This window comes from Arachis stenosperma, chromosome 9 (genome assembly GCF_014773155.1).
Source record: "Arachis stenosperma cultivar V10309 chromosome 9, arast.V10309.gnm1.PFL2, whole genome shotgun sequence".
Lineage (NCBI taxonomy): Eukaryota > Viridiplantae > Streptophyta > Magnoliopsida > Fabales > Fabaceae > Arachis > Arachis stenosperma.
In genome coordinates, this window is record NC_080385.1 from 8703943 (window position 1) to 8721876 (window position 17934).

General features: G+C 31.6%; 3 protein-coding genes across 4 annotated transcripts; 1 reads left to right on the top strand and 2 right to left on the bottom strand.

The window, feature by feature from the left end:
- The first annotated feature begins 2360 nt into the window (after positions 1 to 2360).
- LOC130948803 (casein kinase 1-like protein 2) lies at positions 2361 to 6550 on the top strand. 2 transcript variants are annotated; one of them, XM_057877674.1, is made up of 14 exons: positions 2361 to 2729; positions 2836 to 2876; positions 3208 to 3277; positions 3384 to 3532; positions 3619 to 3714; positions 3806 to 3876; positions 4173 to 4234; positions 4329 to 4392; positions 4474 to 4558; positions 4655 to 4781; positions 4878 to 4960; positions 5042 to 5105; positions 5287 to 5429; positions 5987 to 6550. In XM_057877674.1, exons 1-14 carry the CDS (start codon positions 2654 to 2656, stop codon positions 6011 to 6013), a joined length of 1158 nt encoding a protein of 385 aa, XP_057733657.1. In that variant the 5' UTR covers positions 2361 to 2653; the 3' UTR covers positions 6014 to 6550. The 2 variants fall into 2 exon arrangements, with proteins under 2 accessions (XP_057733657.1, XP_057733656.1); XM_057877673.1 differs by having other exon boundaries at positions 2364 to 2729; positions 5946 to 6550.
- Positions 6551 to 9819: 3269 nt separating this feature from the next.
- LOC130949004 (uncharacterized) lies at positions 9820 to 10137 on the bottom strand. The gene has a single exon (XM_057877846.1). The coding sequence runs from the start codon at positions 10135 to 10137 to the stop codon at positions 9820 to 9822; it is 318 nt and encodes a 105-aa protein (XP_057733829.1).
- A 3970-nt stretch (positions 10138 to 14107) lies between these two features.
- LOC130948745 (eukaryotic initiation factor 4A-10) lies at positions 14108 to 17767 on the bottom strand. The gene is made up of 5 exons (XM_057877601.1): positions 17611 to 17767; positions 16511 to 16580; positions 16293 to 16399; positions 15334 to 15764; positions 14108 to 14928 (listed from the first exon to the last, which is right to left on the bottom strand). Exons 2-5 carry the CDS (start codon positions 16576 to 16578, stop codon positions 14293 to 14295), a joined length of 1242 nt encoding a protein of 413 aa, XP_057733584.1. The 5' UTR covers positions 16579 to 16580; positions 17611 to 17767; the 3' UTR covers positions 14108 to 14292.
- Positions 17768 to 17934: the final 167 nt, after the last annotated feature.

Below are 17934 nucleotides of genomic sequence, written 5' to 3' on the forward strand. Positions count from 1 at the left end.
TGTTACAACATACTTTAATTTTTCACTTCTACTTCATTTGTTGAGTCCATATTGTAGCAAAATATTTGATTCTTGGTATATAGATCTATTCTCGCCAATTGATGAGTTAGAATTTGTATAAGATAAATTTGTATCAATGTTCAACTTTGTATTTTAAGCTCCATTGGCAGTAAGTTATAAATTGTGTTGGTAGAATTAATTTGTGTTGGAATGATTAAGAATTGCATGACAAAGATTGAACTTAATTAAACTAGACATCTTTTAACAAAATAATCTACTCCAAAATTTATGTTTTAATACCTCTTTTTTTTAATGGTAGCCAAAACACTTTTGATTGATTAACTTTTTTAATATATTTAAGTCCCAATTGAATTGTCTATAATCTGAATTATTATGTTCAATTTTGAAGTCAATGTTGTTTTTAACTATTGTGTCTCTTGAATCTTATTTGTAGATGGATGGAGGTATAACGATTATGTATCATAATGGAGGTAGTTTTGTCACCAAACCAAATGACAGTTTGGTTTATAATAATGATCACATTGATGAGTTGATTGGGCTGAACGAGGATGTATTAGATGTATTTTCACTGAGAGACTACTACAAGGTCCTAGGTTATGATAACATGGTTGAGTGTTGGTGGCTTGTTCCCGATAGACCTATGAAGAGTGGACTGCGAGCACTAAATCATGACAAAGAGCTGGTAGAGATGTGCTTCTATGCAAAGAACAATGGAGGAAGAGTGCACATATACTATGAGCATGGAGTTTTTCAACCCATGGTAGAGGAAGAAACACCTGAATTGATAGAGTTAACATCCAATGCCACTGGTAAAGAAAATGATGTCAGAGGGTCCACACCTAGCCCAAAAAATGATACACCAACCATTCCTTTTCATATCAAATCACCCATCAATAGCACAATTGAAGGCTCTTCCAACGCAGTATCCAAGCCCCTACCTAAATCTGTTTCCACCCCTCCGTTGAAGGAGATACTCCAACCGAAACTCACACCTAAACCCAGGCCAGCACCTAAGGAGAAACCTAAGCCTACACCTCAACGCATCATCTCTTACCGCTAGTCTACAACACCAAAAATCTAAAAAAAATTAAGAGAAAGAACAACTACAAAACCAACAATAATTTGAAAAATAAGACACACAATCAATTTGCAACAATTCAACCAACTCACATTATAGTTAGGGCATCCATAAAATGGTCTTTTTGGATTGGAATCCGTCCCAGAACACCAAAAAATAGGACGCAACCCACATCAACCGCACCAATGCAGAATCTTCCCACCTCTGTCACGGTGTGCGTTCTTCACCCAGCCACCATGCAAACAAGCTCTGATCTGTTAGAACTACCTAAGCCTTGTCTGCTTCTTCACAACATCCTTTCCAATTCTTGGAGAGACTGCTATAGTGCTAGGTGCCATTTAAAATTACTAGGTCAATTTTCCGGTGTCGAAAAACGGCTTAAGGGCCAAATTGAGCCACAGGTCAAAATTTCAGGGTACACTGTGAGTCAATTGGAACCTTGAGACCTAAATTGAGTTGGGGGCAAATTTCATGGGTCATTTTGAGTATTAACTCAATTTAAATCATTAATATTTTTTATTAATTTTAAAAATTATATTTAATTATTTAGAAATACATATATCTCGTTTACAGTATAAACGAGATAACATGTATAAGATTTACACATATATATAAAAATTGAAAAAATACACATATCTAATTTACACTGTAAATTAAACAAGATAAGAAAAGAATATTTATTTTGATAAATATTTTTTAAATAATTTATTTTAGTAATTATTATAATTAATTTATTTATTAAAATAAAAATCCATTTTAATTCGACATGTCTATTTTAATTAGGGTACATTTATTTCGGATTCTCATAAAAGTGATTTTATAACTTTTTGCACATTCTTAAAAAAAAAACTAAACTGATTTTAATGGAATCTACTCTATTCAGTTTTTTTTTTTTTTAAATGAAAATTGAAAACTTTTCTTTTCAATATTTTATTATTTTATAATCTTTATGTCGATATATATATATTTAAAACACGAATATTTTAGAGAACAAAGAAAAGAAAGTAAAAGTTTATTTCTGTTAATAAAAAAAGACAAATTGACTAGTTAAATCTGACTATCTTTTTGTCAATTCACAATATCTTTAAGGAGATTCTTTGTTGTTTTAATTTTTAGAATACTTTCTTTTTGTCAGGCTAAAATATTTTTTCGCATTCATTTGGGTTGTGTACTGCCCCAGAAAATAAAAATAAAACAAGATAAAATAAAAAAAAAAAGAAATGAATCAAATGATTGATTGTATTGATAAATGAAATGAAAACGGGAGATTGCTTCTGCAACAGGAAGGTGAGCGCGTGACGGCGAACCTTCTCACATCTTTCACTCTTTTCTCCCTCTTTCGTCGCACACTCTTTTTTAGCTGTCCTCTTGTTTTTCCAATTTTGCCCTCAGCTCTTTTGACATTTCTCAATTCTGTCCTCTCCCTTCTTCCACAACGACTCCATGACCTACTCCTTCAAGTCATAGAGCTCAAACTCTGTTGCTTGTGTTTCGTTTTTCTTCTCAAATTTCCCAAACCTTTTTGGGGTTTTGGTCAAAAGAGGTTGACCTTTAATGGAGCCTCGAGTTGGGAACAAATTCCGTATCGGTCGGAAAATTGGTAGCGGATCCTTTGGAGAGATCTATCTCGGTGAGCTTTTTCTCCTCTCTTTTTTTTTGTACATAATTGAACTTCTAATTTCCAAATTTTCCGATTAAGTTTTTCAGATTAATTTATTTTAAAATTTTTTGTGTAGGTACTAATATTCAAACAAATGAAGAGGTTGCGATTAAGCTTGTGAGTACTCTGATCTACCTATTTTAATTTTGAAGAATAAATAGTAATAATGAAATTGGTGTTTGTAAAGTTGTAATAGTGTTGTTGCTGCTGAGAAAATTCCAAGAGCTGCTGAAATTAGGAGAATTGTAATGTTTTAGTGACTTTCGAAGGAATGAATATGCAGAACTAGTTTTTTTTTCTTAAGAGTGATATATTAGAGCTATGGGGTGCTGTAGTGCATGGCAATTTAAGGTTTCTGCATATTTCTGTTGCAAAATTAAATTATTGAAGGACAAGTCATGTGTGTCTGATCGAGCATGCTATTGTCTTGGTTTTCTTTCTTTTTCAGGAAAATGTCAAAACCAAGCACCCTCAGTTGCTGTATGAATCAAAGCTGTATAAAATACTGCAAGGAGGAAGTAATCTTCTATCATACTGAAATTTGTTTTTTCTTTGGAGCTCTTTGCTTTTCATTGACTTTTCATGTTAATCACTCGGCTTAAACTATTTTTGGTTTGTTGGCAGCTGGGATCCCAAATGTGAAATGGTATGGCGTAGAAGGAGAGTACAATGTGCTTGTGATGGATTTACTGGGCCCTAGTCTTGAGGATTTATTCAATTTCTGTAGTCGGAAATTGTCTCTCAAAACTGTTCTCATGCTTGCTGATCAGATGGTAGGTTTTACCTTATTAAGTCGACATCCTTCTAATTTACTTTCACTTATTTTATTAAAAATGACATAATCTTGAATTGTTTGCAGATAAATCGAGTTGAATTTGTTCATTCAAAATCATTTTTGCATCGGGATATCAAGCCAGACAATTTCCTCATGGGTTTAGGGAGGCGTGCGAATCAAGTATTAGTTTAATTCTTCATGTTTTAGAAAAAAGGAAAATTCTTCCATATACTATATTGATGTATCCTCTTCATATTTTCCTTTTCTGTAGGTGTATATCATTGACTTTGGTCTCGCTAAGAAATACAGGGACACTTCTACACATCAGCATATTCCTTACAGGTCCCCTTTTCTACAATCATTCTTACTTATTATTTATTTTATTTGATTTTATGTACCATGGTTAGAAGTTTCAACATGAAATTATTTTGGATTTTTGGAATTCTAGAATAATCCTTTATTATGGGAAAACCAATATCTGAAATGTTAGATATTGCTGCTCGTGACAGACTGACTATTTAATTGTTGAGATTTATGGTAAAAGAGTAGCACATAAATCTATAAATAATTTTGTGGCTGTTTGCTGTCAACATTCTTGTGTGCTTTCTATGAATTTGACTTGCTTGTTTGCTCTGCAGAGAGAATAAGAATTTGACAGGAACGGCTAGGTATGCTAGCATGAATACTCATCTTGGAATTGGTATGCCCTTAAATGTCTCTCTTGTTCAAAACCCTTTGATTATTTTTTATTGAGCCATGGATCTGACCTGAAATATTATTTCATGCTTGAATAGAGCAAAGCCGCAGGGATGATTTAGAGTCACTTGGATATGTTCTTATGTATTTTTTAAGGGGAAGGTAATTTGTTTTCCACCATTCTTATTTTGTATTTCTCATATTTCGTTATCACCCATAATCTTTTATTTGGTATTTTTGCAGTCTGCCTTGGCAGGGACTAAAAGCAGGAAATAAGAAACAGAAATATGAAAAAATCAGTGAGAAGAAAGTTTCTACTTCAATAGAGGTATTACTATGTGATTAAAAAAATTGTTCTCTTTCATAGTATCTATATTCTTTCTATTTTAAAATTGTAACTGATTATGCATTGCTTGTTGGTCAGTCTCTCTGTCGTGGCTATCCCTCAGAATTTGCGTCATACTTCCATTACTGCCGGTCACTTAGGTTTGATGATAAACCAGATTACGCTTATTTGAAGAGACTTTTTCGTGACCTTTTCATTCGTGAAGGTTTGAACCTTCTTTTCCTTTTTATATTTCAATCTTCGGTGTACTACTAGAATACTAAGTGTCTATCTTAATATGTAATTTGTCCTCTTGCTCCAGGATTCCAGTTTGATTATGTGTTCGATTGGACCATATTGAAATATCAACAATCTCAAGTTGCCACTCCTCCTGCCCGTGCTGTGGTAAGTGACATTGTGCTATCAGGTGGTGTTAACTTTCTGATTGTTGAGATTGGATTATTTCATTGGAAGTGACTCTTGCAGGCTCCTGCTGCTGGACCAAGTTCTGGCATGCCATCAGCTGTTTTGAATGCTGACGGCCAGTCAGGTATACTTTTCTTTTTGCTTTACATCTCTCATCCATCATTTTCTCTACCTTGATTGAGGCATTTATAGTCTGTCATATTGAAGAGTGCTTTCATAGGATTCAGTGATCCCCTGGTTGTTCTGTTATATATTATTTTCCTGTTAATTTTGATGTTCAACTCACCTTCTCTCATTTTGTGTAGGTGGAGAAGATGGTAGGCGAATTGGTTGGTCTTCATCAGATCCTACCCGTAGAAGACACTCTGGACCCATTGCTAATGATGGAATCTTATCTAGACAAAAAGCCCAACTTATAAATGACTCGACTGGATCTAAAGATGCTATGGTGCGACTATATAATTTTGGGTCAATTTATGTTCATTATATTTTACATGTTTCACTTGGAAAGTTCCAAGATGATGGTCTGTTTATGCATAAGTTTCATATTTTTCTCTTCCCCATTATTATGCATCCCTAAATATTTATTCCATGCTAAATAAATAGATAATATTCTAAAATTGATAGAGATACTCACTATTGAAGTAACATTAAATCTAAATGAGGAAATATAGTAAAAATCATTGGCAGAAAGTAACAAAATCGATTCCTTGACTCACGTATTCAGACCAGCATGAAGAGTTTGTAGTTTGAATATTCATGTGAGGTATGATCTCTTCGCAAATAGAATGAAAGTGGTCTATGTGCAGTAGCTGTTCCTGATTTACTTTGTGATTTCCTTATTTGGTATATCTTTCCTTATTATTACAAAATGAAAGTTCCTACTGATTTAGGTCAACAGGGTATGTCTATATTGTGGCTAGTTTCCATGTTGTTCATGAAATTTTATTCATGTTTTTTGCAGTTGCCAAGTTCTAATTTCTTCCTCTCAAGTGGATCTAACAGGCGAGGTGCTGTATCCAGCAGCCGTGATGCGCTCGTTGGTGGTGAGACAGAGCCCTCTCGTCCCCTCACCATGGAATCTACTCAAGGTGCACTTCGAAAAATGTCCGGCCCTCAAAGAAGTTCACCCATCACATCATCTGAGCTCAACCGACCAACCTCTGGCAGAAACCCAGCAAACGGAAAGAATTTGGAGTCCACTGTTAAAGGCATAGAAAGCCTGCATTTCAATGATGAGAGGGCACAGTATTAGGAGTTGCCACTCTTCGATTACCCTTTGTAAATTCTGAAAAACTTCTATACTCTTTCGCACAAACTACGGAAGTGAGTGTTATCTTTGCATTTGTTGAAGAAAAGCAGCAAACAAATTGGAAATAATCCGGTAAGTATAAAATAAATATATCTTTAGGTAGTTTCCTTGACAAAAACTAGCCTCGTAAAAGGGCTTCTGTTCATACAATTTGTGGTGTACCAAAAAAATGTCTACTTTACTCTTAATATCGATATCTCTATCTAAATCTTTCATAATATTTTGTGATTTTGTCACGTTTCATGTGACATTGATTATTACTCTTGCTTTCTTTTCTTTCTTGTTTTCATCTCTTTTTCCCGGTAATAAGTTGTGTTTTTTTTTTCCCATTATTTGTGGATAAAAATTTTAGGTGTAGATTATGTAGTAACGACTCTTGTTTTCTGCCCCCTTTTGATACATTGATACCTTTTACCCTGGCTGGTAAGCCTGTAATTTCATAGCTACTTTCCATGCACCCTAAATTTTAACTAAAGAAAACACAAGCAAATACTTTGTATAGTTATTATGTCTCGAATGTGGAATTTATATAGATTTCTCCATCATTAAATAGGACGTAAGGGTAAGACTTTGATTCATCTTATCTGAACTCATCTCTCCATTCATGTTATGGTCTCTTATATTTCATAAAAGGAATACTAAGATTTGAATCCATCCAAGACTATTGATGATGAGATTATATATTTTCTATCTTAACGAATTTTACATTAATTATTTTTTTATGTATTAACAATAACGTTCAAATTTATCGACTAGTAAGAAATACATTGAACATGAGTATCACAACTAAGATGATAAAGGATGGATGCCTGATGAAACATTTAGAGTAGTCTATTAAATAATAGCTGCTGCTGGCACAGTGGGAAACGGCCGTGCATTTTACTATTTTAGTTTTAGGGAGAATCTAGATCCGTTCGAATAGAATTTACGCTTGTTATTTTTTATGTGGGAGAGAGAGAAGTGTATAACAAGAAGCTGTGAACAGAAGTGTGTTTCACATTGGTATGTGATGTATAAATCGGATGCACCGATTTGTTTGTTTTATTTTTTTTTTCAAACAAACAATCACAAATCGGACGGTCCGATTTGTGAATTCGAAAAAAAAAATTTTTAATGTTGAAATCGGACCGTCCGATTTTTATTTTAAAAAATAAAAAAAATAAAAAATACAAAACGGACCCTCCGATTTGTAGTTTATTTTTTTCTCCAAACAAATCGGACCCTCCGATTTGTAATTTATTTTTCTCTTCAAACAAATCGGACCGTCCGATTTGAATAAAACACCATATCAAAAAAAAACACCCAATCTTCCAATAATAATGTATTACACATATATTTAAACAATATAAAAAAAATTAGCCTAGAATTTACATCCTCTAAATTTTAAATTTTTATTTTAGAGAATAAAGTGTAATCTAATATTATTTAATAATTTTTTTCTCATATTTATTTTTGGTCTCACTTTTAAAATAAATGGTGAAAGATCACAATTTACTTTCTAAAGTGAAATTCAAAATTTAAAAAATCCAGATCCGTTCAAATAATTATTCCAATACTTCAAAAAAAATTTAAGTAAAGTGACAATTAGGTCCTTAAATATTTTGACTTTGAACTAATTAGTTCCTAAAGAAAAAAATTTACCAATTAATCATCTAGGATAGTAAACGGTGGACACAAGATGTTCTTCTATCAATTCATCAACTAAAGCTTAACAGTAATACTTATATGTACTATTAATTACTCTAACGTGTATATCTATGAAAGATAGTCCTGTAAATAACAACTTTTGGAGCAAAATTCACTTGTTTTGATAGGATTTATGATAAACAGAGAGAAGATAATAAATGGTATATGAAAACTCAAAAGATAATAAATATTTCACTGTCCAAAACTATATCGACAGTAACGAGACATGTAATACTGTAAATAACGAAATACATAAAAAATTCCGTTTCGTTTCACACTGTTCATTGACAGAAAAACATACATGTCTACCGTTTGTTATCTTAGAGGATCTAATTGGTTTTTTTTTTCTTCAAGGACTAATAAGTCTAAAGTCAACATTTTCAAAGATCTAATTATCACTTTACTCAAAAAATAAAAATAAAAATAAAATATAAAAGCTAATTCCATCTTACTATATTGAGCATTGAGAGCTTAGTTTGTTTTACATGATGTGCGAATTCAGCATATAAGATAGAAACATATTCGATTTATTTACTTATTTAGTAAGTTGATACTTACTGAATGCATTTTAAAACACTTTTGCCGCTTTACTTAACATTCAATAATAATGTCTAGTAATTCAGCAGGAACCATCCAGAGTGGAGGAGAAAACTTCATTTCACATTTATTCTCTTTCTCTCCTTGCTTTCTTACGATGATAAAAGTAGTCAGAATTTGTTAACTTCTTTCAAATTCAAATAGATTATAGTATAGTATATTACATCTAAATTCGCACTGAAGATTAGGAAATTCAACTTGCATTCATTTTTATAATATGTGACACCTTAAATTGTAGCCTTTCCTAAGGATGAGAAAATTTAATTTAAGTAGATTTAGAATCCAAAATAAAACTACAGTATAGTATCACTGTCAATAGCCTCTTATTTTTAGTCACTTTTTTATATATCTTTGAAGGTGTTTGCTTGGCTGCCTATAGAAAATTGCCTAATTTACTAAAAAAGAATAAATATTAATATTTAATTTAAAAAATATAAAAATAAATAATTTTTAAATATTTAAAATTTACTTTAAAAGGTAATTTCGACAAATTCGACATCACATTTATAGGCATCAAAGAATTTGCTATCTTTGAATATGTATTTACTTTTTAGATGGATAGTGACAAACGACAAGTAGTATGTTAAATTCAGTTAAAATTGAATAAGCATAATATTATGGATCAATTTTTTTAGCGAGCAAGTTGATAAAAATTTAAAAATAATTAAAATATTATTTTACTATTTTATCAATCTTTTTTCTAATATTATTCAATCTATAAAAAAAATTTTCAATGACAAAAATTTTTTTTAAAATTTTTAGTGTGTTTGACAAATTTTTAATAATAAAAGTAAAAGTATTCGAAAAATTAAAAAAAATATATTTTTTAAAAGCTATAATTTACATCTTTTTTTAAAAGATTTTTTTTTTTAAAAAAAATATATTTTTTACATAATAAATGAATAAAAAAATATTTTTATCTTATTTTACCCAAACATAATTAATAGATAAAAGATCTTTTTACATGAGATATTTAAACATAAAATCACTTTTATTTTTATAAAAAAAATCTTTTAAAAAAATATCATTTAAAAAAAATATTTTTCGAAAATAGCGCCCAAACGAATCCTACATCTAGAGTGAAATGTCTAAATTACTTACCTTTGAATCTATGATATACGGTGGACAAAACAACAAAAATTAAAAGTTTTTAAGAAAAATATATTACCTATGAAATAAACGTTTGTTCTTCATGAGTGCTATTAATTAAGGTACTTACTTAACTCGTGAAACCACGTATTAATTAATCACCACGCCATCCATGGATAGCTTGGGAGCATGTGTTCTTGATCCACCTGAAGCTCTTCCTAAGAGATCCTTTCATTTTGCCTTCAACAGAATAAATCTTGTAGCTAGCTACTCTCTTCTTCCTCTGCAACTCTGGATCATTCAAATTCCAATTAGGTTTTGATTCTTTATTCTTACTATTACCAGTCTTCACCGCATGATTTGCACTGTAACACCTCAGATCTTGCACTGCTCTTCTTCCTGATCGTCCTCCATTCTTGTAGCTTCCAATCTGAAGGCTCTCATCTCTGCATGACTTGGATCTGAATTCCATGTTGGAAATCAACAGTGGAATGAGAGAATGAATTGTTAAGAGAGAAAAATGGCGGTGGTGGCTTTGAGTTTTCTCTTAGTTGTATTTTCTTGGCATTTTGTGTTGCTTCAAATCTTTTTAAAACAAACAACTGTTTGAAAGTCTTTTATGTCAATGTTTTCGTTTATTATTTATTTAAAAGGTTATTCAAATATGATTAGGTTTAATGATATTAAACTACTCTTCTACTTTTTCCTATAATAACAATAAAGAAGTCTTGTACCCTACAAATTCAGTCAAACAAAATACATAAATTCAGTTACAATTTTAGTTTATTATTTTATTTTATCTTTATCTTATATTTATCTTATCTTTTTTTGTTTTTATCTTTCATAGGTAAATGCTCTATATATATTTAGTTTTACTTTCATAATTTACAATTCAATTCAATTAATCAACAATCAATCAAATTTTTTCATCATTTCTTTTCTTTTTCTATTATTTCACAATTTTATCATGGCATCAGAGCTACTATACACAAACAATTCAATTCCACATTCGAAGATAAAAAAGTTCTTCACCAAATTAAAATTGTGCTACTGTTCACGTCCAACTACTAATAAGAAGAAGCTATCGAAGTCTCCGCCTTCCAATAGCCGCATCACGAAGGATTGTCGTGATAGTAGCGTTGACCACAACAGAGTTGTTACCAAACCACAAAAAAAACTCAATGTAGTCTTACCCTCCGACGATTACAAGAACAATAGGGAGTGGTGGAAATCAATGCCGATCGTTACTTTAGGGTTTGCCGTTTCCATGTCTTGAACTCCAAATTCGTATAATGTTTAAGTGTTGTGATGTGTTCGGATTTGTGTTGATAACTATCTCATTCTTTCATTGTTTTATCAATATTTATAAATTAAACGAACTGAAATTTTGTATTTATAATTTTTTTTATACTTAATATGTTATTGTTTTTGGTTTTATTTCTCATTATTTTTATGTATTTAATATATTAAAAATATAATTATTTTTTTTCAATTTTTTTATATTACATTTAGAATATACTCTTTAAACATGTTAACAAAAAATCTAATAAAACCTTCATACTTTGTTTCAGTGATAAATAAGCTAAGTAATAAACTACTATCAGTTTAAAGTTTAAACTTTAAAGTATGATTAAAAAAGTATTTATTCTCTTTAAATTTAGTTAATACGTGTTCTTAAGATATATGGATACATAATAAAATCTTTAAGGGTGTGTTTATTTGAGAAGAAAATGGGAGGAAGAAAATAGGAAGGAAAGAAATTGGAAGGAAAATAGTTATTTTCCTTTGTTTGGTTGAATGGAAAAATTAAAGGGAAAAAATGAATAGTGTAAAAAAATGGGTGGGACTCATTGAAAATTTTTTCCCTCCAATAATGGATGGAAAATGGAAGGAAAATATATTTTGTATCAATATTCCAATATTACCCTTTAATTTTTAATATATTTTAAAATATTTAAGGATAAAATTGTCTTTTCATAACATTATATACTATTTCCTTCCTTCTCATTTTTCTTTCATCCAAACATATCCAAGGAAAATAAAATTCCACTCAATTTCTTTTCTTTCTCTTCTTTCCTTTCTATTTCCTTCCTTTTTATTTCTTTCCTTCCAACCAAACAAAGCCTAAGTAAAGAGGAAAAATTGAATGGTTTAATTTAACTTTGACTAGCATTCACACGTGGAAGTGATAAATAGGCGCATATTAATTTATATATTGTTATAAGAATGGTCTATTAAAAAAGTTAGAAAATTTGGTGGATTACGCTGGTATGGGAGTTACTACAATACCCAAAAAGCAAAATATCAAAAAACGCCTTCCACAATTTGCTGGGAACATTTTGTGCAAGTTTTCTACACATGTTCAACACGTGGTATTAGACTTACACTCACGTATAAATTCAAGAAGTACACAACATATAGAGTAAGTATAAAAAAATAAAATAAAAAAAGAACTCAGCATGATATTTACTCTCTGTGTGTACACTGAAATTCTTACATCTTATCCCTCATCGATTTTATTGTATTTCTAATTTTCTATATATGAGAAGAAGGAAAAGAAGTCGGAAATAGTCAAATAGCCAAATAAAAGGCCAAAACTTGGAATTTAATTTCAGTGTGAGAAATCAGTTACATAAAATCATATAAGAAAAAAAAAAAAGAGGTTAAGTATGGAATATTAAGCCGAGGATTTGATCATTGAGATTTGAGAGCACAAAGTAGATAGACAGAGTGATTTGGATGCTTCAAGTTATAAACTATTTTCTTGGTAAGTGCATGTGGCAACTGGCAACATAAGTTGAAGCTACTTTTTGGGTGTCAATATCATCGAACCAATAATCATCATCTACAAACTAAATGTCACTATAGTACTATTGCTTTCAGATTTTTTTGTTTCATATCATTGAACCAATCATTATCTACAAACTAAAAGCCTTAGCCCCACTGGAAGACCTAACCGATAAGGAATTCGGCATGGGTCTCTCTCAGCCACACTGCAATGATTTGGCACCAAAACCAAATGTTGTAATATAAAGTATTACAATTTATAAATCTCACTTGTATTTTTTTGTCAAAATAAATTCCTTTTCAGGGTGGCAGAATCATGGGGGACATAGGGTGGCAAACTGGCAATGGTCTCTCCAAACCTTTTTATTTTTATTTTTAGTAGTAAGTATGTAATATTATGTATATATACATGTGTGTGTGTAGTGTGTATTTTTATCTTTTTGGTAAAAAGTGTGTGCAGTGTATGTGCTTTTTGATTAAAAAAGGCAGCCCATTTAAAAAAGGCCGGGTCTTGGAACGTTTGTGAGTTCTGGTTGTTAGGCCGGGTCAGTCATCTGGCCCAAGGCTATGTCCAAAAAATAAAAAAAAATAAAACCTTTAGAATGTAAGCAAATCCAAATAAACACAAGTTCTAACTTGTTAAGGTAAAACAATAACTTATTATCCAAAAAAAAAAAATAACTTATTTTCTTTTTATTTTTTAATTATTTTTTCTTATTATGTGTTATTATAATCATTTTTTTACCCATTAAGGTTAATTAGCTTAATTTATATAAAAAAAAGAACATGTATATAAATAACTTTTTATTAGGTTGATACTAAGAAATGCCAAAAAAGAAAAAAAAAATTTCAGGAGATTATTCCAAAATTTACTCAAAATATGATAATTGATACTTTTAACTCTATAAAATATTATCGAACAAATTTAAAAATATCAAATCTTAAAGTATTTTCTTGAGTCTTGAACTTTATATATGATAATGTTATTATTCACTTGAAAAATATTTTGATGCTATGATATTATAAAACATTTTATATAATTATCTAATCGAATTCATGTGTTTAGATAACTTTTTAAGTAATGAATTTAAAAATGTTACTTTTGTTGATGTGACAATATATAATTAGTTGTCTGTATAAAATTTTTATACTACCAAGTATAAAAATTAAATTTTTATATAAATTATAATTTATTATTTTTCAATTATTATTATTCAATTTGTCCTCTTGTTAAATTCGTTCCCGCGGGGGGTTCCCTCTTTCTTCTTTTATGAATTTAACTATTGAATCGTCATAATTATTGATGATAAAAATTATTTGATCAAATTCAATTAATATTTGACATCAAGAATATATAAACATATATATTACATAATTGCAGGATTCTTCACTTTTATGTTATATGGGAAAAAAAATTTGATAGACTTGTTGCTGATAATTAATAAAATTACATTTATATCAAACACTTTATAAATGAAATTTAGGTTCTTTGAAGCTTATTGAACAGATTGCCCTTCTGTCATCAAAATTTATCCGAAGTGAGTAAGTGGTTCAATTAATTTAAATTAGTTCCATATTAGATTCAATTTTAGAACTTGGGCAAATATCGCATGGTTGGAAATTAAGGTGAATACACCTCTGAAGAGACAAAAAGATAAAAAAAAGGAATGGCAGGCTACAACAGCACTGCTAATAAATTAAACATGTTTTGTAGAATCCATCCAATTCCATCATGAATAGCATCAGATAACAATTTTTTTTTTAACCACAAAAGAGGGATATAATGGTAATTGTCAAAAAAGTAGGCCCTGATGACTTAACAGAAACAAAAATTAACTCATCAGAGCAAATCAGCAACATTGGATGGCAGCTCCTCCACATTCACATTGTAGAACTTCTGAATATCAGACAGCATTCTGGCATCATCCTGTGTCACAAAGTTTATAGCAACACCTTTTCTTCCAAAACGCCCGCTACGGCCAATACGGTGGAGGTAGTTTTCCGGTTGAGTAGGCAGATCATAGTTTATGACCAGTGAAACTTGCTGCACATCGATACCACGAGCCAGGAGGTCGGTGGTGATGAGAACTCGAGAAGAACCAGACCGGAATTCCCTCATGATAATATCCCTAGTGTTTTGGTCCATGTCACCATGGGTGGCTGAGACAGTGTGGTCATTGGCTCGCATCTTGTCAGTCAACCAGTCCACCTTGCGTCTGGTATTCACGAAAATGACACTCTGAGTAATAGCCAGAGTCTCGTAAAGGTCGCACAATGTCTCCAGCTTCCACTCTTCCTTCTGAACATCGACATAGAACTGCTTGATACCCTCGAGGGTCAGCTCATCACGCTTAACCAGGATCCTCACTGGCTTATTCATGAACTTTCTTGTAATCTCAAGAGCTTCTGGTGGCATTGTAGCAGAAAACACTCCAACCTGAATTTTGCCTGGCAGTAGCTGGAAGATGTCATAGATCTGCAAACACCAGCGAAATTGTTATAATGCTATGCATGAAAGAACACAACTACTAAATATGTAACAGAAAACGACTTTATTCTGCATATTTGCCCGTGTTAAGAAGAGAGACATAAAAACACTGTATATATATCCTAAAACTCCCCTCTTCTATCAATGCCATACAAGAAAGCACACTATTTATTTTAAGCAATGCATGACACCATTCTTAGAGTCGCAAAGAAGTTTGGTTCAGAATAACACTAAGTAGGCATCCATAAAGATTTTTGGCAGAGAAAATTTGCTTCATAAACAAAGCAAGACCCAAGCTTAAAACTGTCAGGAGGTGAACAGAATTAGTATTGCCAACAATTATAGGACGGAGAAGAATAGAATAGTCAACTAACAAGATAGCAACCAACAAACCTGATCCTTGAAACCACGTGAGAGCATCTCATCAGCCTCATCCAAAACAAACATCTTTATGTGATCTGGGCGAAGAGATTGCCTCCGTAGCATGTCAAAAACACGTCCAGGAGTACCAACAACAGTATGTACTCCAGCTTGGAGGATGCGCTGATCCTCACGAACACTTGTCCCTCCAACACAAGCATGAACCTTAACACCAAGGTAATCGCCAAGTGCTCGCATAACCTTCTCAATCTGCTGCGCTAGCTCCCTTGTCGGTGCCAACACAAGAGCCTGACACTGAACCAATCCGTAATCAAGCTGCTGCAAAATTCCAGAACAAAATGTAGCGGTCTTCCCAGTTCCAGACTGAGCCTGTTGAATCACATCCAGACCTTTGCAAAAAGGAACAATTCCTCTTTGCTGGATTGCAGAAGGCCTCTCAAAACCTGCAGAACAAGAATAAAAAATAATACAATTATCTTATGAAAATATTAAGCTAGAGAAACATTTGGTTGTGTAAAAGCATATTACTAACAACATTTTATCCTACTGATTCACTTTGTTTAATTGTTGCAGACTCTCATTTAATGAAGAAAACTTTTACTTCATAGTTACATTATCAATCCCATTTTAAACCATACCCAGTGGCTAAATAATTGACAACAAATCAAAATTGATAATATTATTTTTAAATGAAAGTTTCACATGAAACTGATGCGGCATATCAATTTATTTATAAATTTTACCAGAACTAATATTAAACTTAGTGGATTACTGCACTACTAAATGGGTTGGGTTTATAAAATTTCAACATCGTAAATGCATCAAACACAACAATGCTAAAAGTCAGAATGTATTAGATCGAATCATGACTCCAGAGTGTTTAATGATTCTTGAACCAATCCATACTTTTGACAACTGACAAATAAGCACACAAGATAAGAGAGAAAGAGAGAGGGGCAGCCAATACATACCATAAGCATATATGCCTCTCAGAAGATTTTCTTGCAATCCCATAGCATCAAAGCTGTCATAGACTTCATCATAAGAGGTGAAGAATTCTTGTCCATCAGTGGAAAGCCTGTCAATTGAATTTTCATTTTTCAAGACAATGAACCAAATAACAGACAAGATACACAAATAAAGAATTAAAGAATTAAATGCAGTGAAGAATAGTAAGAACAAAACCTACAATTCACTCATCTTGGCGTCATACTGACGTGCATCAAATTGTGTTCCTTCTGGAGCCAAACCTGCCATCACTGGAGAAAGCAGCGGAACTTCTGTTAACAAAATAGCAAACAAATCCGAACATGCAAAGTACCCTAAAAAAACTGAAACAGATAATCGAGAAGGGACATAAAGATCCCAGGTCTCCAGGGAAATCAGTAGCTTGGGAGCAATAAATAAATTTATAAGAAAAGAAATTTCAAATGGAAACATTCGTGATGTAACAGAAGAGCCAAACCTGCAATCCAAACAAGATGAAGTGCAAGCATTAAACTTCTGTTTTCCTTTATTATCTGGAGAAGACATTCTAAAGGGCAATGGATATATGCAATAACGGTTCACATACCCCTTTGCCCACTTCTCCACAACTTGGTGGAGCATGCCAATATCTTAAGGGCTCTAAAAGTTGATGATTCAAAATTTAAGGTCACATTGATTATACATTCATGAACACTAACAAAAGCATCTAAAAACAAATCAATCCAGCAATTCCCACAACATCTATCAAGCCATGCATTACATGTTCATCATTTTTACTTATCAAATACGTTCGGTACATATTGATCACACCTGATGAAACAGTTAGTCCTTATCAGAATATCAATCCTTACAAAATCTCAAATTTACAAGCAAAGCTTAAGTATTGAAACTAAATGAAGCATATTAGTATTTCAATGCTTTGACAGAAATAAATTAGAGTTAAAACATTATTAAAAAAATATTTTTTCCCAAAAAGATTTAACGATCTTATTGTTTATGACTTATTTAATATTTATACATGTTGGTTCGTAGCTTTGTACTCGTAACAGTTACTCACAACAACAGATACAGTGCACCACACCAAGCTAACAAATCTAAAAAATTGGATCTTTTAGCATAAAACCTAACACGGGCGCCGAAAATCAAATAAAAAAGTTTCTAGGTTTCAAAAACGGCATTGAAGAAAAACATAAGCCCCAGATTCATAACCAGGTAGTGACTAATTTCGAAACAGAAAATTTGATTAACGAGGGAGATTATTAATGGATAAATAAAGAGAGATGAAGAAAATGGAAGAAGTACCTGAAACGTTGAATCTGTAGAAGCGAAAGGGAATAGAGAGTTATAGTGAAACTCCTCGGATCTGCGCCGTGGAGTTGAAAGGAGGCTACAAAAAGCTGAGAGGGAATGTTATATTCGAAAGGGTAAATGAAAAGGACAAAATATTATTTTTCCATTTTTGCCCTTCGGATGTGATCTACGACAAATAGTAAAAGATATACAAAATAAATCAACAAAAACGTCCTCGAATTGTTAAATCACTAATCAAAATATGCTTATAAAATCTTTTTAAAATATTATAAAATTAGATAAAAAATAATAAAAAAATCTTAATTTTTTAATTTA